Source organism: Pyrus communis, chromosome 12 (assembly GCF_963583255.1).
Source record: "Pyrus communis chromosome 12, drPyrComm1.1, whole genome shotgun sequence".
Classification (NCBI taxonomy): domain Eukaryota; kingdom Viridiplantae; phylum Streptophyta; class Magnoliopsida; order Rosales; family Rosaceae; genus Pyrus; species Pyrus communis.
Genome location: NC_084814.1, coordinates 24215633 through 24239296, shown reverse-complemented (window position 1 = coordinate 24239296; position 23664 = coordinate 24215633). Strand labels below are relative to the sequence as shown.

Sequence of the window (23664 nt, the reverse complement as noted above, 5' to 3'; positions counted from 1 at the left end):
AAACTTTCTAATAAATAATAAAAGAACATATGGAGTTGAAACCATCCGTGTTTAGTTTGATGGATATTTTGTGTTTGACTTTATTGATTTAATTTGTGTTAGTTTTCGATTTTGCAGATAATATTTATGAAACTAGACCAATAAGTAGATACTATTTATGAAACGAAATCAAGAATTAGGCACCATTTCCAAAATTATATCAATGGGTGGAAACTCTTTCTAAAACTGGACTATACGCTATTTATGAAACTGGACTAAGAACTAGATACTATTTATGAAATATGACCAAGAATTAGGCAGTATATATGAAAGTGGACCAATAACTAGACATTATTTATGAAATTGAACCAGGAAATATACATTATTTATGAAATTGTACGAATTACTATACAATATTTATGAAAACTAGACCCAATAACTAATCACTATTTATGAAACATGATCAAGAACTAGGCATTATTTATAAAAGTGAACCGAGAACTAGACTCTATTTATGAAACTGGATCAATAAATAGTGTAATACCGTCCAGTTTTATAAATAGTGTTTAGTTTCATAAATAGTGTTTAGTTTCATAAATAGGGTTCAGTTTCATAAACAATGTCTGTGATGAACGTGCAAGTCCAACTAGTCAGTTTTTTTTTAATATTAAAATTGTGTCATTTTCATTAAAATTTAAGTTCTTTTGTCATTTTTATTAAAAATTTAAGAGTTTTTCATTAATATTTAATTCTTTTCATTAAATAAAGTTATGGCATGATTTTTTGTTAAAATAAACTTAGCTCAAACCCCTTTCATGAAAGCTCTCGTATATTAATGTGTCTTGCAAAAGTTTTATGCAGGCTAAAGAGAGCATGATTGCAAGACCCACTCGTGAGCATGAACGAAATTCAACCTTAGTGACCAAATAGCAGAGCAAAATGCCAACGAGGATTAGCTCAGTTGGTAAGGTTCTTGTCTTGTATATCGCCCAAACAAGATTACAGTCTAGCTATCAGCAGTTCTTTTTGGTGCTCGATCTGTAAATTCTTACGTAAATACATACCAGCGGCAACTGGCAGTTAGGTGTCACGCGTAAGTCATTCATGTTCAAGGTCTTGCACTATTGGTGAAAGTAATCAATCCCTTCCTAAATATTTTGTTACAGAAATTTTTTTTTTTAAAAAGCAAAATTACCACATCGATGGAGAGTGTAGGTAAGCAAGTTCCTACTGTGAAGAAATGCAAGAACTTGCATTTTTCATAGGAATAGAAATGGGAAATCCTGAAAATATCACAATTTGTGATACACATAAAAGTTTTCTTATTTCCATGCACACATCGTTTACCTTGTAGATTTTTTGTTTTGATCGCATTCCTTAGAGTTGAGTGCACGGTACACTCTAAAACATAAACTCGTCGACAAAATAAGATAAAGTTAGTATATTGTCTATAAACTCGTTCATGGTACCAAATTTGACACAGGAACCCATTGAAATGGCAAATCAATTCATTGTGTTGTTAATGGGTACTTATTAAAACAGGCCCTTTGAATGTGCTTGTTTTGTGTAACTACTGAAGTTGAACGTTAAGCGGAGTTGGTTTAGATATGAGATCACAAGTTAGCCAGCGATATGGGGTTCTGAAATTATGAAATACAAGATATCAAGTAAAACAGATAGGGATATAACTGGCTGATCTGGAACACTTTTACTTGTATCTTTAGACCCAAAAGGAATTATTGTACAACTATGGTATGCAAGCGTTGGCCAGACTCCGCCCTTCGCACTCAAGTTTGAATTCCTCTTCCCGTATACAGTATACCAACTATTTATAACACTGGCCGACCGCACCAGCATAAACCTAGAAATCTATATTTGCCTCATTCCATTACACAGGCAAGCTGCCCTTATTCGGAATACAGCATGGGTTTATACAAACATGTTTATAGCAGACTCCTGAAGAAGAAGACGCCTAAACCGCCAATTGCCAAAGCAAGAACAAGTGCAACTGATTCGATATCAGGCATTCTTCCAATAGCATCTGTTCTTCCTTTGCGAAACCTCTCTGCCGTATACTCCCGCAGAAGATTGCTCAAATTGTCTATTTGGTGCATGATCTTGGAGTTCACCTCTTCAACACGGGATGTAAACTCGTCCATCCTCTCATTCAGCGTAGAAACTTGTTCTGAAAGTTGAGTAATAACTCCCTGCAATAATACAAGGTAAAATTATTGGTGAAAAACAATTTCAAAGTTATGTGCCATCAACAGGAATATTCAAAAAATGGGTAACTCACCTGGTTCGAAATTGCTGCAGGTGATTCCGGGGTTCTTCCTTCAAACCTTCTGCTGTTAACAGCAAGTTTTGTTAGCTTGGACATAGTCTTGTCCCTTTGAATAGTTCATTATCCTTTCAATTCCGGAAAGAACAGCTGAGGATGAAAATTACCGGTTGAGATACTTGTTTCTCCTATCTGCTGAAGCTCGGGAAAGTGCTTCCTTAGGGCTCGAAACGAAATCATCATCTATGCTGAGCTTTGACTTCAAATCATCTGGCAAGGCCTGTAGATTGATCACATCAGGACAACACACAAACATGACAATGCATGATCAGTTGAGAGTGAGTCATACCATAACATCATTTACAAGTTTCTCCAGCTGAATTTGTTCGATGTAAGTAGGAGGAACATATGAAGCATCCAGGCCGAGCTTCTGTGCAATATCTTTAACATATAACCGCTCCTTTCCTTGCACCTTCAAGCAAGTTCAGTAAGTTAGTGCTAAGCTTTGCAGAATTCACCTAAAAGCAAACAACAAGTCTTGTTTTCGTTTCCAGAAATAAACATCTGACATGAAGAACAGCACAGGCCGATTCTTTAGGTATTATAAAAATTATCAATTTATAGGTATCACCACTTTCAATATAATCTGAAAAAAAGTATGTGTGGCATGATACCTGAACATATTGACGATTAAGTTGCTCCAACCAATCAACTTTCACGCAAACCCTGTCGTCACAGAAGATATGGCTGCTTCGTTTCAAGATGGATGCAATTGTATAACCCAAGGCCATGAGACCTCCAAGTAGGCGTACGCTAACTTCAAAAGTTATTCTGGGCGATATTATGAAGGGACTATCTGTAACCCACTCCTGAGAGCGAGGAGATAAAACTAGTCAGAGATCCTACTCCAGAAGAACAAACTATGATATTTGGACGCAACAATCCACCACCAAGCACATATCAGCAGAAATCCTACACACAAATTAATACGAATTTTCACCTGCGACACCATGTAATTAAAATACAACCATGTAAGAATGTGCTCCCGTCAAAATCCCCATGTCACAATCTTCAAATCTTTTCCTTAATCCGTAATCCAGATGATATCAAGCTTATTCATATATAGAATCAGAAATTCATTTCACTAAGAAAAACAACAAGGTTCCTGACTGAAATGGAAAGACACATTTAAATTGTTATTTCAATGGAAAAACGAGCGGGAAAAAAGACAGTGATGATTTTGAGGTCTGAGATGTCTTCTCCTATCTTAGCAATCCTGAAAATAAACCTTTTGTAGATTCATTTCTTTCTGTTGATCAATGATGAAAACAACTCCAAAATACATGTAGGCAATGACACTGATAGGATAAAGTCAAATGCATATAATATCTCTTAGGAACTTCAGTTTACAGATGTCGAACCTCAAACATGAGATTGTATTTGCCATCTCTGTTCCTCATCCTTAGATACGACTGACACGCTTCAGGATCTTCACCTGGTGGTAAAAGATATATGTCATAAGTTTCTTCTGTTCTTTCTTTGTGATCTTCCGATATAACAGCCTTGATTTGATCCACTGTCACTTCCTTTGTTGACTGCGATAAGTTAAAAAAATCTCAGTGAAACAGTCAAAAAAGTAAGCAATTACATATTGTTTGAAACAAGCAAACTGGAGAAAATGTTTTAACAAAACAAGAAAATTTACCAGTCAACCTTTAAAATATAAGTAGGGTTCTGAAAACCAGTGAAGGGATTAAACTTGTTGGTGATTTTTATATGTGCTGTCTGAAGGTCTGGCTCGATAAAGGCCTTGTACATAGGATACACCTGCACCAAAATTCTGGATGAGAACCACCATAAATCTTTTGTACTCATAACGAAAATTTTCTAACATGGGATAAGGGGGTAACTGTTTCACAAATTTGATGGATAATTTCTTCAGGCTCTTGGCCAGCACGATGAATGTCCCTTAAACCCCGCTTTACAAGGTCAAAGTGAACTCCACCAGTTATAGATACACGAAGATCTAGCAAAGGTCGCAATTTCTCACTTAAAGCATATATGCCCTCAATGATCACAATACGGGAGCTAGGGGCCTCTACTGTTCTGTTAGAAGCACCGGAATGATCATCAATATACAACAGAATCAGAAGAAAATGAAAGCTATCATGTTATGTATGTGGCAAAGCATTACCACATCATGCAGAGATGCACTACCTGTACCCTATGCGGGAGCTCGTCTTGAAATCATATATTGGAACCTGAACAGGATTGCCTGCCTTTAAGTCGTGTATGTTTTCAAGCAATGTATCATAATCTGTCAGGCGTGGATCTGTTCCAAAACATTATGACAACAAGAGTTCAACCATGACTCTCAGATGTGAAATCACTTATTCAATGATCAATAATCGAACAAAAGGATTCAGATATGACAACGGAGGAAGACAGCAGAAGTACAAACCTTTCAGGAAAACTGTAAACAAGGAAGTGAGCAATCTTGGAAACAAAGTAAAGAACACAATGACCAACAAAGAATAACCATTGAAAATATGTGAAATTTTGATAACAGGAAAAATTAAACAGATCCTTACTCTACAAAATGGAGTTGAAAGTTTATAACGATCAAATCAAACAGACGTTTGATGGACTTAAAAATGAGATTCTTACCATCAAAGTTTCCATCGATGATTCGACTAGCATCATTGTAGTTGTCCATTGTAATAACAGCAATGATGGGCATGAAGTTGAGCACTTTATCAGTGAAAACAGTTTTACCAGCTCCAGAGGGGCCTGCCATTCCAACTAGTATTATCCCCTCATTCTTTTGAGCCAACAGCTGACACGCCCGAATTACTATGAAGAAACCTTTCTCAAATGACAGGACATCTGGAATTTGGACAATCTCGTATCGATCACAGTCCTTTCTTTTCACAAGCTGAACCTGATCCCGCAACAGACCAGAACATGGCCGTCGTGATTCAGCGCCAGAACTTGTATCTTGGGCCATTTAGAGCTCAAAATCTCTGTTATTTCCTACAAGTTGAACTTTAAGTTAATAGTTAACAATCCATTGATAAATTAGCATCCAAGAAATCCTTCCCAGCAGCCAAAATTACAGAAATGCAAAAACGAAATAAAAAAAAAATGCAGATTTCCCACGTGAATAAATCATCAAGAAATTAAAATCGCATAAATTTGGAAACTTCGAAATTTTGATCGAGTCAGAGTGATCAACATTTTTCAAGAGAAAAAATAGAACAAGGATCAAACAAGTAATAAAATTGCAAAACCGTAAACCTGGAAATTCACAAATGTCCATGCTTAAACATCAAGTTAATAACTAACAATATACTGATATTGATTAATTAGCAATCAAGAACTCCTCCTAGATGAAAATACAAACGAAAATTGGAGATTGCCCAGATGAGGGCATTATCAAAGAACAGTAACCCGGAAATTAAAATCGGAAAAAGCTGAAAACTTTGTAAGATTTGATCGAGACAGAGTGATCAGAGTTCATACCTTTTTCAAGAGAGAAAAAAATAGAAGTCACAGCTGCTGCAACTGCTTTCTCTGAGTTCTTCGAATTTCTGGGAAATTTATACCTTATTGCTATAATTCTTGTCAGATTGTGCCGATGGATATTTATGTAAAAATATGACGCCACATGGCGACGATTGCTTGAGCCTGAGAGGTACGCGCGAGAAGAAATCGGATGCAAAAATTCCTCAGAAAAGAAAGGACAAACTCGTTGATGTGTACAAGTTTGGAATTAGTTATTCTTTCTTTTTCAACTCAGTTTTGTGCCACTCCATCAAGAGGCCTCAGAGAAGGTGATTCTTTATCTCCATATTTGTTCTTATTAGTTAGTGATGTTCTCTCTCGGGTGATACAAATGGCGGTACATCAGAAGTTTTTGGCGGGGGTGAGGATGAACTCGCATGGTCCGGTTATATTTCATATTTTCTTTGCTGATGACACACTTATTTTTCTGAAGGCAAATCGCTCGAATTGTTGCCATCTGGTTAAAATAATTAATGACTACTGTACGGCTTTGGGCCAAACAGTTAATCTTCAAAAATCGTGTGCTTTCTTCGGTTCCAATACTCCGGTGGACATGTCAAAGGAGTTGGAAGGTGTTCTTAATATGCCAGTGGTTTCTGATCTGGAGACTTACATTTGTGTTCCTGCAATGTGGGGTCGTTCAAAGCAGAGGGGTTTAGTGTGTGTTAAGGGTAGGATTATGAGGAAAATACAAGGGTGGAAGCAAAGCACTCTTTCTCAAGCGGGCAAAGGGGTGTTAATAAAAGCGGTTGCTCAAGCAATTCCAGTATATCCAATGAGTTTATTTAAGTTTCATGAGGCGTTGTGTAATGAACTGGACTCTTTATTATTAGGGTTTTCGTGGGGACAAGTGGGTGGAGAGCGGAAAATTCATTGGGTGTCCAAACATATTTTGGGTCTACCAAGCAGGATTGAGGTATGGGCTTCAAGAATTTTAGTGATTTTAATGATGTTTTGCTTGCTAAACAGTGTTGGCGGCTGATTCATAACCCAAATTCCTTGTGGGCTTTGGTCCTAAAAGCTAGATACTTTCCGCACTACTCTTTCTTTGAGGCTAAACGGGGCAGCCGGGCTTCTTGGGCTTGGACCAGTCTTTTGGTGGGCCGAGATTTGTTATTGCAGAGATTCCATTGGCAAATTATGGATGGGTGTATTGTGCGGTTGTGGATGGATAGGTGGCTTCCTTCCTTGCTGTTGGGTCATCCCCCGCCAGGTGGAATGGTGTTGGTTACTAAGGACACTCGAGTGGCCTCTTTCATTAACCCTTCTTCCTGAGAGTGGGACATTAATTCTCTTCAACCATTCTTATCAGTGGCGGAGTAGGAAGCTATTCTGGAGACGCATCTTGGGGATCCTTGGCGGAATGATAGACTTGTCTGGCCATCCACAAAGAATGGTTTGTATTTGGTTAAATATGGGTACCATTAGGCTAGGTCACGGCACTGCTTCCCAAGGGGTGGGCATCCCTCATCTTCCACTTCTTCCTCGGGCCAAATTTGGAAGTTTGTTTGGAAGTTAAACACCCCGCTAAAGCTTCGTAATTTTATGTGGAGAACATTGTATGAAGCTCTGGCCACAATGGAGAATTTATTTAAAAAGAAATCTGCTCCCTCACCGATTTGTCCCATTTGCAATTGTCATGCTAGGTCTGTTGAACATCTCTTGTTATTATGCCAATGGGTGGAAACTATATAGTTTGGTGGTGTGCTTAATTATAAAGTGGATAACAATGGGGTTACTTCATGGGCGGATTGACTTCATTCCATTGCATCGTGGCAGTTTGGGTGTAAGGCGGATCAAATTTTTTGCTTTCTCATGTAGCTTTTACTTGTTGGCACATATAGAAAGCTAGATGCAATTTTTTGTTCAATCAAAAAGATATCCATCCTACCCAGGTTCTCCTTGTTATATCAAATTATGCAGTTGTTTTCTTTGAAGCTAATAGGGCTTCTCCACCATTGGTGATTGCTTCCTGTACAGCTGCTCTAGTGGAGCATTGGTCCTGCTCGTCTCATCCCTATTTGAAGGTCAACGTTGATGCAAGTTGGAAGCTGTCGATAAGGGATGGCTTCATGGGGATTGTGATGCGTGATGCAGAAGGCTGGTTTGTAGCTTCGGCTCAGTATGCAATCCAGGCTCCTAATGTGGCAACTGCGGAGACTATTGCTATTTTGAGGGGTTGTGAACTGGCTCTTGCTTTAGGACATCAGTGGGTGATCGTTGAATCTGATTTTAAGGACTCAATTTCTTCATTATCAACTTCGTTGGAATCTAACAGATGGGAAACATTTCCTACCTTGGCAAAAGTTTTAAGGCCAGGGAACTCTTTCCAAGGCTGTCACTGGTCTTAGGTCCCAAGATCGGCCAATTTGGAGGCCGACAGGTTAGCATCGCGTAGTAATACGGAGATGTGTAATGTAACTTGGGTCAATCGACCTCCATCTTCGTTTATTTTTGTTTTAAATAAGGATGGATTGCCTTGTCCGCCTTAATCTTTTATGGCAAGGGAGGGGGCGATGCGCAAACTCGGTTCTAGCATCTTCACTCTTTAACCCCTTTTGTTGTTTGGTTTTTTTTGTTGGTCTACTGTTGCTTACCTTGGTGTAGGCTTCTTTGTACTGTTGTGGCATATTTGCCCTGGAAATGTTATTCCAGTTTCCCAAAAAAAAAAAAAAAACTTAGTTTTGTGCCACTAATATATTACGGTAGAAGTATTCCAAATTGATAATATATTAACGTGTCTTGCAAAAGTTTTTTGTGGTCAAACGGAGATTGACCCTCGAGGGCAAAGGCTAACGAGAGCTTGATTGCAAGACCCACTCGTGAGCATGAACGAAATTCAACCTTAGTGATCAAATGGCAGAGCAAAATGCCAACAGAGGTTGGCTCAGTTGGTAAGGTCCTTGCCTTGTGTATCGCCTGAACAAGATTACAGTCTAGCTATCAGCCATCTTTCTTGGTGTTTGATCTATAAATTCTTACATAAATACATACTAACAGCAGCTGGCAATTAGGTATCATGCGTAAGTCATTCATGTTCAAGGTTATGAGTATGGCCTGACACTATTGGTGAAAGTAATCAATCTCCCCCTGAACTTTATGTTAATTAAAAAAAAAAAACAAAATTACCACATCGATGGAGAGTGTAGGTAAGCAAGTTCCTACTGGGAAGAAGTGCAAGAACTTGCATTTTTCATAGGAATAAAAATGGGAAATCCTGAAAATATCACAACTTGTGAAACACAAAAAAGTTTTCTTATTTTCACGCACACGTCGTTTACCTTGTAAATTTTTTGTTTTAATCGCATTCCTTAGAGTTGGGTGCACGTTACACTCTAAAACATAGACTCGTCGTTAAAAGAAGATAAAGTTAGTATATTGTTTATAAATTTGTTCATGGTACCAAATTTGACACATCCAATTGTTGAGATGACAAATTAATTCATTGGGTTGTTAATGAATACCTGTTAAGACTCATTTAGTTTGATTTTACTTTGCACCATCATCACCACTACCAATCTTACTTCTACATTATGGGGATATCAAATTAAACGGGTCTTTAGCGGGTACCCATTAACAACCCAATGAGTTGATTTGCCACCTCTACCCGCCAATGTACAAGTTGCCTAGAGAAGCCGTATTTGGTCATGCCAGCATTTGGTACCTCAACTCAAATTTCCATTGTTGTTTTCTACTTCTCAACGTTTCCTTGGGAAATAACAGCTTAATCAAATAAATTCTTGAGTCCAGCAAGTGAATCACATAATGCAATACAAAGTGTTCACACAAGCTCATAGTGGTCCTATCCCATATAATGTGATTTTTACTCTACAAAAGTGTTTTATTTATTTATTTATTATTATTATTTTTTTTTTTTTAATAACAAATGATAGAATAATCTACACTAAACTCATTTAACTAAAGTAATTGAAATAATTCTCAAAAGAGTATTAATATTTATTTTTTAAGGTAGTAGAGAATAAGAAAGATGTTACTTTAGTCCAACTCTCATACATTACAATTTAAGCGGCTCAGATTCATTTGTTTTAAATTCCGTGAATTTCTTCTGCTAATATCTAGCTGTAAGACGCTAATTTTTGTTTATATTTTCATATAATATACACACACACAAATATTATATATGTGTACATTTGTTTGTTTGTGTATAATATTTGTTAAATGATGTTGTTGGTTTCCATAAAGTTTGACTGACAAACCCAGTCGTTGTGCTTTATATAAGTGAAGACAGAAGACCTCACTTCAGAGAGAGTAACAAGAGAGAGAAAGTAGAGAGAGAGAAAGGGCGATGAAGATGGAAGGCACGCCGGCTGTCCATGGATACAACATGCCTGCAGAGTGGGAACCCCATTCCCAGTGCTGGATTGGATGGCCTGTAAGTATTAACCCTTCTGTTTCCATTTAATTACCATCTAAATAACCGCACGTGCCTTAATTGGGTTTCTTCAATTTTGCATCTTTATGTAGTAGAATTATTCTCTATGTTGTTCTGCGTCTTGTGGCTGACGGGGTCTTTGGAATCTGTGTTTTCTGTACTTTGTTTGTACTTCATGTTTTTGAAAAATACAAAATTTCATAGACGTTTCCTCCGACCCTCGCAAAGCAAGAGCCTTGTTGGCTTGGGATCGCGCTTTTTGTCGTGCTACAGTGTATGTGAAGCCCGGCCAATTCCATCGATATGTCCTCTTGTTGTTGCTCATTTGATGCAGTTGTGATATCGTAGGCTGCAAGTTATTAGGAGGGACTCAATTTTCGAGTACAGATTGTGCTTGCTCTATGTTAGTTATAAGAATGTGGGATAATTCAGCGCAATCTCGAAAATACTCTTGGGCTCGCACTTTTTGTCGTGCTAAGGTGTATTTGAAGCCCTGCCAATTCCATTGTTATGTCTCTTATTGTTGCTCATTTGATGCACTTGTGATATCACAGGTTGCAAGTTATTAGGAGGAAGCCGATTTTCGAGTACAGATTTTTGCTTGCTCTATGTTAGTTATAAGAAAGCAGGATAATTCAGCGCTATCCCGAAAATGCTGAGAGGTGTTTTCTTAGCGTTTTATATGAATTCTAAGTTTTCCCCTCGTGGTAACAGGTCTAGTATCTATATTTACTTGGGATTTGGGGCTTGTGCTGCTCAGTATTCATATCAGGAACACAGAATTTCCTGTTTCTGCCAATGAATGCTCGATATACTACTCTTCTATCATTGATTTTAGGTGCATCTAGTGATCTTTGTTGTATATTTCCATTCCGTTGGGGCTTGGTTCTCTTATTTAGGTACCACAGTCACTCATTGTCCTCGGTCTTCACATTTTTCGTTTCATGGAGGTGTTGATCTTACTTCTGTTTTCATCTCAGCATTCTGTCCCATAAAAAGCTTCATCTTCTTGTGATAATTAAGCTTCGTTGTGAATTATAGGAACGCCCGGATAACTGGAGAGACAATGCAGTGCCTGCTCAACAGGTGTTTAAGAAGGTGGCATCTGCAATCTCAAAGTTTGAGCCTGTGACTGTCTGCGCGAGTGCCAATCAGGTTGGTATAATTTGGAAAGTCTTTGGTATCTCTACTAGTCACTTATATTATTCTCATATAAGATTTAATTGAATTTATTACTCTCAGTGGGCAAATGCACGAAGTCAGCTACCAGAAAATGTCAGGGTTATCGAGATGAGTTTGAATGATTCTTGGTTTCGTGATACAGGACCGACCGTGAGCTTCTTCCTTCGACTCATTTTTAAGTTCTGATGAGATCTTCCTTAGCAGGATACTATGATCTTATATTTTACCTTAGAAACATTATTTTTCTTACAGTTCTAATCTTTTTCTATTTTCGTTAGTTTGTCGTAGGAAAAAGTGCATCTTGTTCTGGTACGCGAGAGGCAAAGGTTGCTGGTATTGATTGGAATTTCAACAGTTGGGGAGGTAGGTTTATAATTTCATCAATTTGCAAGCAACGGAACACTATAATGTTTTCTTGAACAATACAAAAATATTGTTGGAAACTTCGATGTTTTCAGGGTATAATGTCGTTGCTTTAATGTTTACTCATCGCCGCACTTTACGTGGACTTATTCTTGTTTATAGGCATTGATAATGGTTGTTATCGAGATTGGAATCATGATCTTCTTGTGGCACAAAAGGTTAGAGTAACTAAATAGATCATCGTTTGATTGAACATGACGTGTAACTTTGTTCTTTGTGACACTGCTTAATGGTTTTCTGAACACTCATACTCTGCAGATCCTGGAAATTGAGAAGCTTCCAAGGTTTCAACACTCCATGATTCTCGAAGGTGGAAGCATCCATGTCGATGGAGAAGGTAACAAAATTTTAAGCTTATCTTAGCATTTGGAAAGTTCTTGACTCTTTATGAATTGGCTTTCACCGGCAGCAGAGTTACTTCCGGATCCATTCCATGCCTTGAAACTGTTTGAATCATAAATGATGGGAGACTCTGGTCGTTGTTGTAATCTGTTCTTTTTTGTTTCTGTGTCAAAAACCCTTGCTTTTGATTGATTGGCATTTGCACCCACTTTAGACCGCACCTTGTATCTCTCCCTTTTTCGTTATTCTTTATTCTTATACGACAAAATTTGGCGATGGCTGCTTATGATTTGTACTACCATGTGCCTCATCTCGTAAAAGTTCAGAACCCTGTATACGTTTCTTTTCGGCACAAAAAATTGCCATTTACGAAAACTCGTTCTTTCTGCCAGTATGTAGTTGTAATCTTTATGATCTAATCAGCACCTGCTTTCTTCCTTCAGGGACTTGCCTCACCACCGAGGAGTGCCTGTTAAATAAAAACAGGAACCCACATTTGACCAAGGAGCAAATAGAGGATCAACTTAAGGCATATCTCGGAGTGACGAAAATCATTTGGTTGCCTCGTGGATTATACGGTAAGAATTCTACTTGGTTTCTAACTTACTATCTTACGTGAAATGCTCATTGTTCATGATGCTCCTTTTTCCTTCCCCTTGCAGTGATATACATTACGCAATAAGTCTGCATATGCATATAGTAGATATAATTTAGGACGCCTATTTTTAGCGAAACCTAAACTACCTACAAAAATCCTTGACAGGAGACGATGATACTAATGGTCACATCGACAGTCTGTGCTGTTTTGCTAAGCCTGGTGTGGTTTTGTTGTCGTGGACTGATGATGAAACGGATCCCCAGTATGAAAGAGCTGTAGAAGCCGTTTCTGTTCTCTCCAATACTACTGATGCCAAGGGTAGGAAATTAGAAATAATAAAACTTCACGTACCAGGGCCGCTGTATATGACAGAGAGAGAGGCTGCCGGACTTTTTCAGGTATACATTCTACAAACTGCAGACACGGTTCACCCTTCATGTTGCTTTAACCAAGTCTGGATACATACAGCTAAAGGCTAATTTACGTCTGAAAATGTTGATTTAGTCTGATTGTTACATTGTGGATGACTTCTTTAGAAAATGCCTTGGTGCATCTTTTTATTTCCGGTGTTCAATGTTCCTACAGGAGGACTGCGAAGCTAAACCGAGACTTGCAGGCATGAGACTTGCTGCTTCATATGTAAATTTCTACATTGCAAATGGAGCAATCATTGCACCCCAATTCGGGGACCAGAAATGGGATGATGAGGCTGTTCGCGTCCTATCCAAAGCCTTCCCAAACCATGAAGTAAGCTGAATTTATTTTTGATTTTCTCCAGCATCTTCATATACACTTTAGATATAATCGTAATCATATACCTAGTTCAATCGTTCAAAGGTTTGAACTTCTTGGACCTGCAGATCATAAAGCCTCACTCACCCTGTGATTTTTACTAGCTGCAATCGCGAGACTGTAAAACGTATCATTAGTGTATGCTGTGCTAGGCTAGTATCGTTGTGAAAGTGAATACAATATGATAGGAAGCGGTCTCTTTTCAACGCTATGGGAAACAAAGACGGGTTTTACGTAGTTTCTAGATGAAAATGGATTCATCTTCTTTTATATTTACCGGTGTTTGTTTCTGCCGCTTTTTTCTGTCGCTGAACTAGCATTTCAATGTCCGGTGGGTCAGGTGGTAAGAATTGAAGGCGCAAGGGAGATTGTTCTGGCGGGCGGAAATATACATTGCATTACTCAGCAACAACCACGCGTTCCGCTCAGTATCGTCAACCATGATTCCTTTCGTACATAGAATGGTGCAGATAGCTTGATTCATCAGTTCTATGTGTTTCGGGTCCAGGGGACTCATCAAGCAGAGACCGCTCCACTTCGTTCTAATGTTACAGCGTTTGGCTTACAAGCCTCCGAAGTACAAGGTAATAAAGTGCCTAGACCCAGAGACAAAGAAGTTATCGTAACTCTCGTTGATTGAGTTTTGGTGTGTACTAATACTGCTAAAAGGAAGATTTGTTTAATCGAGTTGCATAACATTTATACATTGCATCTTCGGAAACAGCCTTCAAGCACTGGGAAACATCTAAGAACGAACCCAACCCTGAGCTAAATACTATTTTTTAGGTTTTATTCGGTGCCCCCCCCGGGGGGAAAAAAAACCCAACCCAATCCAATCCATGCTAAATGTGTAGGCTAAAAGGTAAAAACCAAATTTCCCTCATGATTTAGCCCAGAAAAATGGTGTGGGCACCACCAGCAAGACCCCACCCACATGGTCATGTCTCTTAGGATTTATTGAATTTAATGGTTGAGATCGAATATAATCAAATTTAACGGTAAAAAAAGATCTAACGGTCCAAATTTAAATCCAGCGGTTAAAATAATCAAAATTCATCCAAATTTAATGATTTTCAATATTTATCGGAATTTAAGTATTTTTAGGTTAAAATGTTTATAAAATTAAATTATCGTAGTGTACATAATTTTTTTTTAAAAAGAATTACTTTAAAAGAAAAAATTAGCCTAAATGTATTCTTTAATAATCTCAGGCTAAAAAATTTAGGTCAGAAGGGTTAGAGCTAAAAAACTATTTCTGGGTTAAAAATTTTAGGTTTTAGCCTAAGGGTTGGAGATGGTCTAAGTTGATCGGTTTAGAATCGGTAGCTCGAGCAGGTTTTCCGTTAACTGCAGCTCGAAATTTTTTCACATTTTCGTGAAATCTTTCCATTGACAGACACCCTTTTGTACCTAGCATACAGCATTCGACCATCATATCAGTAAGAAACTGGTTTTGCCTACCTGCAAAGTCTAGACTTGGCCAGCCGAGGGTAACTGGAGCCAAAGTGATGTAAACTTGGCACTCAAGTTTCACCGTAAATAAAATTTTTACTGTAGTAATATGGCTTAATTTTAACTTTTGAGTTGTCGGTTGGAAGAAAGTAGGTTTATCTCCAGTCAGGCAGTTGACTAAGCGATGGTCCATCGCAGTACCGTACTATCGTGTATAGGAACAAACTCATCAGAAAGAGGGGGAGTATGAGTTTGTTTAAGTCATACAATGGATAACCTAATTTGGTATTAAATTTATCATCTACGAGATTCGAACCTAATATCTCTCACTTCCAAGTAAAGAAGAATATCACCATACTGTAGTACTAAATGACACCAAATATGTTTTAAATGCTACATGTGACACCAACGTTCGACATGCATAAAACTCTCTTAACCATTTTGAAGAGTTCACTTATTATCTTTAAGACATAGGTAATGGAATGATGATGTTGTTTTTGTCATACATTGTTTTATGACTATAAAAACTCGAATGGTTAATGATTAAAAATCTTTATATCGAGAAGAAAGACACTAACAGCTTTCAGCAAAAACCAAAAATGTGAATTATGGACATGGTTTCTCTTGACTCAAATTGTTTTTTGAAGGAACCTCGATGATGCGAGAACATACTTTACTAATCAATTTTGAAAAAAATAAAATAAAATACACTATGAGGATGTAATTCTCAACTATCTTACACTATGAGGATGTAATTCTCAACTATCTTACACCATGAGTGTCACGCCCCAATCCCGGCATACGTCCAGAATTGACACGTGACGTCACAAAAAATCCGTATCTATTATATCCCACCTCCTGGATATGGGCAAGCACAACTCAATAATCGAATCGCATAGTTATTTTTTGTATGCATTATGGCTGCATCTAACCTCCCTGTTAGACTGCCTACGTACCCTAGACAGGGATCAAGCCATTCGTAGTTCGTCATGCACAATCATTGACATACAACATAGTCCGATTAAGTCGAAAGACATAACATTTCTCAATCAATCAATAGAACTTGACAAGCATGAAAATACTAGACTCAGGGTTACATAACAAACCCATCTGAAAAACATGATTTCCCCTCTAACTATATATAAATCATTATGTCGCAACATGATACCGCAATTCACAACATATATCATTTCAAGGAACCAACGAAGCACAAAACCATTCTCTAGCCACATTTATCAACAAGTCTAATCATAACAATAACCATGATATCCAACATAACAATCCAACATGACGATTAACATTTCCACTTCATCCATCACGTAATTTATCACGTTTTCCACATAAAATCGCATTTCATAGTGTGTAACATAGTTAAGAATTAACAAAGTACACATGATTCTCTAAAAATATTAATCAACTAAAATACTCATTATAACCACACTCATATCCAACGTCATTCCATAATCACATCAATCAATAATGTCAACCATCACATCATCAATAACACATACAACAAGTCGAAACGTAAGGCTATAGCAACACAATTCAGTTGAAGACTACATCATTGGAAAAAGGGGATTTTGGACCACCCAACGGACCAAGGCTCCAAAGGGGATTCCGGACCATCACTCAACGGAATCCAAACAGAACTCAGTTCCAAACCACCCAACCGAATTGAACGGAAGTCCAAGAAGCATAACAACGGCTCGAAGGAACAAGACATGATTCAAGTTACCCAATTCACGAAACTCAATGAAACGAAGCAATATTAAGCAAAATACCTCACATCTCCCAAGCAATTCAATATGCATTTCAATCACATGTCACAACCATTTCCAATACACAAGTCAAATCACATTTCACTTCATCATACCAATCACTATACTTCTAACATTATATCTCAATACATAGCTTGTAACATATCAAGGAATCACGAAGCACAATATTAATATTTACTTACGTTAATCAGTCAGTGAGATAACATATCATTTCACGAATTTAATTAAAGAACTCTACATAATTCCCAATTTGGGTTAAGAATGATAACATGGTAATTCTAATTTATTTTCGCAATATCTATTGTGGGTAATTCCCATCTACTCGAATTTAGGATTCTGAGATCACCTTACAGAATGAATAAGAGCAAGGATTTCGGACCACTCAACGGAATCCAACAACATTGGGTTCCGGACCACTCAACGGAACCAAAATATCAAGCGGTTTCTCATAATCTACCCAGACCTGTCATATGTAAAGTCAATGCCAATATTATGGAATTGGTGCACTGGCAAATCGGGCACTCAGATAAGTTGAGAGGCTCGGGTGAGGGACAATAAAATAAGCATGTGATACAATAATAAAACCAGCCATCAATCATAATTTATAAACCTTGAATATAAATCCTTCATAGGAAATCAATACCAAACTTTTGAAAACTCCGAGGGAGTCACCCAGACATCCAAAAGTTCATTTCAAACAACCATAACATCTCACACCCATATTCACATGCACACAATGAAGTAGTAGAATTAGGGCGACACTGTTCATCTAAAGCCTACACCTTTGCAACCATCTCAAACTAAACTCAATGAACTAAGGTGGATACAATCCCGGACCATCACTCAACGGGATCGCGGAGTAAGAGGGATTCCGGACCATCACTCAACGGAACCCAAACCAAGATACGATTCTGGACCATCACTCAACGGAATCGCGGAGTACATTGCATAACCACCAATCAATGAAACAACACATGAATCAAGTTGCTCAAGTTATAAAGGCTCAACGGACAAGAAATGAAATAATGAAACGAGCATTGACACATGTTTCAAAGCAACAAACCCCATGACAATGGGTTAACGGTCCACCACTAGCCCTCACCTCATCAAATCAAGCTAATCATACAAAACAAACCATATTTCCAATATGCACGTCAAATCCCACTTCATATAACTATGTCATTGGCTCAATATGAAAATTAACAATTTATAGGAAAAAATGATTATAAAACCATTTCATATTCACATATATTAAGTCGCTCACATTTCATCATATCATACCATCTATGTAAATCAACCACCTTTCGAATATGCATGTCAAATCACATATCACGATCATCATTAGTACACAAGCCAAATCATGTTTGATAACATAGGTCTATGGCTAAATATATATAAATATATATATAATCACATTTCAATAGAATCACATTATAAGACCAAGTCAAATTCACGGATGATACCAATATAAGAAATCAAAGTAATAGCCATATCACATATGTTCAAGTCACTCTCTAACCAATGTAGGCCCATTAGACTTCACTTAAGTCTCTCATAGTACTAATTTTATTATTTAGAACATTTCGAGACATGTTGACCATAAATCAATTCTCAGTCAACGATGGAGTCCACAACAATCCACAAATCAGATTTACGATCCATAACTTCCCAAAGTCCACATTATGCTTCAAGGATAACATACTAAAGTTTCATTTTGATCCAATGGTCGAATTGTCGACAATCACACAAACAAGTGGCGGTCCAAATTGATCACCACACCCAACAATTGAATCTTTGGAAACCAAGCTAGACATAGGTTCACATGGTCATTAGAAGGTATTTGAAACCTAGGCAACACTCGTGAACGATCCCTCGCACCGCCACACGCTGTGTAAGTCAAGATGGAGGGTTTAGAAACCCCGAATTTCAACATTAACTAGATGAGCTCAAATTTACGTGGTAGCTAGAGCTCAACAAGGGAAACACTTTTCACAACTAGGCCGACAATAAATTCTAACCGGAAACCGTCCAATTTCACCGGAGAAAACCGGATTTCTAGGGTTCTAAACACCCAACTCTAAAATGAATACGAAAGCACAAACTAAGCATACCCACTTGAAGATTATGAAGAGTAGATGAAGTTTCATATCTCACTCGAAGGAAATCGTTGCCGGAATCGCCGAAAAAATGATAAAACCGCCAGAAAAGTCATGGACTTTGCGACCTCGAACTGCAAAGATGGAAAAGAAATGGGAAAATCTAACATCACAGAGATGTATGGCTCGTCAAGAGCTTTCCATGGACACCAAGATCATCCAAAACGGAGCTCGGATGAAAAAGATACAAGCGGGTCAAGTTTGGTGGGTTTATGGGTCAAAATCTCCCTAAAACGGGTTAGTGCAGTTTCCCCCCTTCCATTTTCAGAAACCTCCCTCTTTTCTGGAGGTTTCCCTCCCATTTATAGCATTTTGGCAATATTACCAAAATGTCATCAACTTTAAACGACTCTAACTTCTCCGTTTGGACTCGGAAATAAGATCTGTTTACGCCTACGCGCTCATGGAATCGAACTCTACCTAACCAATTCAAGAGTTGACCGAAAAGGTCGAGAAAATTGGAAATGACTAAAGTAACCCTCACTTTGTTTTTCTCAAATTTGGAGAAATAAAGAACTAGTTCCAATCAAATCTTTGAAATACGTCAAGAATAAAATAAAATAATAATTTTAGGGACGGGATATCACAATGAGGATGTAATTCTCAACTATCTTTAAATAAATAAATAAATAAAAAAAAAAAAAAAAAAGCATGTTGGACAAAAGTTGGCTAAAAAATTAAATATTAATGACATATGGTTAAAATTTTGGCGAGATAAAAAACCAAATGTCAATCACATGCAATGTTCTAAAAAACCCTATTTAGGGCTGGCTAGGCCTAATCTAGGCGGTTGATTATCTCTTCGATTAATACTTAGGTGTTTAAAAAATATGAAATGACGGCTAAACTTCCCTAGGTGGGCGCCTACCCACCTAGACCGACTAGGTTGTGATTCTCACATAGTTCGTTTTGTATTTTTTTATTTATTTATAAATTGTAAGAAACTTTTTAGATATTTTGATGAACATTCATTATATACTTGTTCTTAATATTTTTAATATGTCCTAGTACTTTCCGTCTAAGCATTAAGCCCTTGACTGCCGCTCAACTAGCAGCTAACGCCTTTTAGAACCTTAATCACATGAGGAAAAAATGATCATTTAAGTGATTGAGATTTGACAAAAAGAAAATCAAATTAATCAATTTCTTAAAAAAATTAAAATTTATTTATATTGAAGGGTGGCTTTTGGTACGATATAACAGAAAGAAATGGAAGGGAAGTGAGAGTTACTCAAGAACCAAAAAAATGCATCCATGTGTCATGTGTGGGTCAGATTTGTAATTTGAGAGATCCATCGCCAAATTAAAACCTTGAACAGATAGAAAACACGAAGCCCAAATGACACTCAAGCTCCTTCTCATTACCATCCTCCTCCTCCATTGACTGATTGACATGAACTCCTCAGCTCTTCCGAATCCGTTTTCGAAAACACGATTCCGTTTTTGAAAGCTTCCCTTTTTTGGTTTCTGGATTTATTTATTTATTCGAGAGAGAGAGAGAGAGAGAGAGAGAGAGAGGATCAACAGCTGAATAACGAGTATACCAGATGGGTTGCACATTCTCTGGTTTAGGCGCTCTGTACGACGCCGTGAACGGCGGAGGCGACGTGTGGATCAACGAGAATCGGTTCAAGATCGTGAGGCAGCTCGGGGAAGGTGGGTTCGCCTATGTGTTTTTGGTCAAGGAGGTGGTCGCCGATTCCTCCGCCTCCGGCGGTGGCGGCCTCGCCAAGAAATTCAAGGATTCCTCTCACGTCTCAGGTGATTCAATTTATGGGATTTGTTGATTTTTTGATGTGTTTGTGAGAATTTGGGATCTGGGTAGTGATATGTTTTGAATTTTGTGATCTGGGTTGTGAGCTGTTTTGGATTCTGTGATCTGGGTTGCACTGATTTGAATTGAAAATGGTTGAAGTCTGTATCTTTGAGGAATTAGTGATCTGGGTCATATGGATATATGAATCTGAAATTATTGGTTTTGATTCTCTGAGCGGGGAAGCAATGGTGATTGCAATGAATTTGCTGAATTGAGTTTAAAGTGTGACTCTTTTGTTCTTCGAATGTGTTGAGTGGTAGCATGCATCGATTGTTTGGTAATATTAATGTTTGATCTGAGCCTATGGCATTGTTTCGACCTTCCAGTGACGAATGCATTTGTGATTTGGCCTTCATGTTGTTACTGTTTATGCTTGACTTATGCTCCGGCAATCGATCGGTTTACAATTCAATTTCGGAAATTATTACAGCTTGCTTGTACTATATTCTTTCGCAGATGATGGAAATTATGCTATGAAAAAAGTTCTCATTCAGAATAGCGAGCAGCTGGAGTTGGTGAAGGAGGAGATCCGTGTTTCATCGCTTTTCAGTCATCCCAATCTGCTTCCACTTCTTGATCATGCCATTATTGCCGTTAAGGTTAAATCTGGAGTACTAAGTTTCATATGGCGTATACAATACTTTAGGTTTTTTCCCGGAATGGGAGCCTTCCGTCAATTTTATCATTGTTTTCGGTTTTGCAATCGATTCATCTATAATTCTCTCTTTGGCTGACAGACTACACAAGAACAATCTTGGAACCATGAAGCATACTTGTTATTTCCCGTTCATCTGGATGGAACATTACTGGACAATGCCAAGACTATGAAAGCTAAAAAGGAGTTATTTTCCACCTCAGATGTTCTTCAAATATTCCGGCAGGTGAATGAATATCTCATCCCGCATTTTTTCCCTTTTAACTTGAAACTATTACACTTCCGAAAGAAGGGAATGTCAATCTGAACTAATGATGTCATGATACCGCTCAACATCAAAATGTTAGTGATTAACTGTACATTGTACAACAGTTTAGCTCTCAATGTGACTTTCTTTATTACTGAGGTGCAGTGTTTGATATCAAATTAAAAGTCTTTGCTGTTTTCTGCTCAAGAAACTGTAGATTGTGTGATGCATTTAAATTTTTTTAAAGAAGCCTTCAGTAACACCATAAACAACGTTACAGCATGTTAACTTTTTATTAAGCAATCTATAAATAATATAACTGGTCTAAAAGCCTTCAGCAATGCTACCAAGTTCCGGGGCAATTGATGTGTCATATTCCAATTGCTTTTTTATGTCCCACAGTGATATATTTTGTTGGTAAAACATATTTAGAAGCATCAAAAGCATTCTAACCTAGAAAAAACTATGTTACAGCTTTGTGCAGGACTCAAGCATATGCACACTTTCGATCCACCATATGCACATAATGATATCAAACCTGGTAACGTTCTGATAACCCATAGAAAAGGACAATCACCTCTTGCAATATTGATGGATTTTGGCAGTGCTCGACCTGCGAGGAGGCAAATTCGCTCTCGTACAGAGGCACTACAGTTGCAGGTATATATTTTGAAATCATTTTGGATTTTTCTAAAAGTATTTTTAAATTTTATTTTTTGAAATAGTAACTAATATTTTTTTTGTTCAGTATGCTTAATGCAATCTGATGTTGCGTATTTGTATCTCTTTGATTTCAATTGGTTTAATGTCTTCAAAGAAAGACACCTCTTTAATGTTTAGTTTTCTCATCTGGTAACTTTTGGATGAAAAAAAATTGAAGTGATTTAACTCGCTTGTTATGTAGGAATGGGCGTCTGAGCATTGCTCGGCACCATTTCGAGCTCCAGAGTTGTGGGATTGCCCAAGCCAAGCCGATATTGATGAAAGAACTGATGTATGGTCATTAGGATGCACTTTGTATGCAATACTGTGAGTACTGAACCTTCTTCTTGAACTTACTATTATAGCTCTGAAGTTTGAAAATCGTATTGATCGTCTACCTTCTGCCGCAGTAGTGAACGTTTTATGCTGCGTTGTTTAAGGAACTGTTTTAAAGTGTATGTATACGTATACATAACAGTATCTGGCATGGATGTGACACCTTTGTTGCGTGCTTGTGAAGGCTATTAAGATATTGAATATACATAATATCATTCTGTTATCTCGCATAGTAACGGCTTACTGCCAAATACTCATTCAGTACCATGATCAGCATCATTCTCGTCTGCCATGGAAGCAAAACTTTGCCTCTAGTTAGCTGCTGTCACTATTTTTTTTCTCAGTTCTGATGCCCGATTTTTATTTAACAGGTACGGAATGTCTCCTTTTGAATATGCACTCGGCGAATCTGGAGGAAGCCTACAATTGGCCATAGTCAATGTGCAGATAAAGTGGCCAGCCGGACCTAATCCTCCATATCCAGATGCTCTTCACCAGTTTGTCACATGGATGCTTCAGCCGCAGGCTGCAGTCCGTCCTCGCATTGACGATATCCTAATTCACGTGGACAAGTTGATCGCCAAGTTCTCCAAGTGAGATAATATAGAAGGAAAGAAAGTATGAAAACGAACTTCCTCCGCACATGTCGACATTGCACATTTCGGCAGAGGTCCTTGAAGTCGGATGGACGTCGTGCGTTTTCTTTTGTACTCAAGGGGTTAATAGGGCAACTGAGTTTATAGTAGCTCCTCCAGTATTACATACTTCTTACTTTTTTGCTGTAGGATTAGCAGTTTGTGCATTCGTTTATTGTTATCGTGCTTGTAAGTTATCAAACTGCTTGTCTCCCTTGACTCGAATTCTTTCGATTAGTTACAACACAATAATTTCGATTCATTAAGCGAGCAGCAAGTTTAATTACTTATTCAAACTTGGAACTTCTTCAATTATTGGGAAGATAAATACGA

At 37.8% G+C, this 23664-nt stretch overlaps 2 protein-coding genes and 1 pseudogene across 3 annotated transcripts; 2 read left to right on the top strand and 1 right to left on the bottom strand.

Moving 5' to 3' along the window:
- Positions 1-1785: 1785 nt before the first annotated feature.
- LOC137711611 (inorganic pyrophosphatase TTM1-like) lies at positions 1786-5267 on the bottom strand (annotated as a pseudogene).
- Positions 5268-10072: 4805 nt separating this feature from the next.
- LOC137711023 (agmatine deiminase-like) lies at positions 10073-14258 on the top strand. 2 transcript variants are annotated; one of them, XM_068450217.1, is made up of 10 exons: positions 10073-10217; positions 11259-11372; positions 11460-11549; positions 11678-11762; positions 11925-11980; positions 12081-12159; positions 12608-12742; positions 12928-13160; positions 13348-13509; positions 13895-14258. In XM_068450217.1, exons 1-10 carry the CDS (start codon positions 10131-10133, stop codon positions 14012-14014), a joined length of 1161 nt encoding a protein of 386 aa, XP_068306318.1. In that variant the 5' UTR covers positions 10073-10130; the 3' UTR covers positions 14015-14258. The 2 variants fall into 2 exon arrangements, with proteins under 2 accessions (XP_068306318.1, XP_068306317.1); XM_068450216.1 differs by lacking the exon at positions 10073-10217 and adding an exon at positions 10343-10491.
- Positions 14259-20222: 5964 nt separating this feature from the next.
- Positions 20223-23586, top strand: LOC137711011 (uncharacterized). The gene is made up of 6 exons (XM_068450203.1): positions 20223-20701; positions 21213-21355; positions 21494-21637; positions 22133-22318; positions 22563-22687; positions 23068-23586. Exons 1-6 carry the CDS (start codon positions 20488-20490, stop codon positions 23291-23293), a joined length of 1038 nt encoding a protein of 345 aa, XP_068306304.1. The 5' UTR covers positions 20223-20487; the 3' UTR covers positions 23294-23586.
- Positions 23587-23664: the final 78 nt, after the last annotated feature.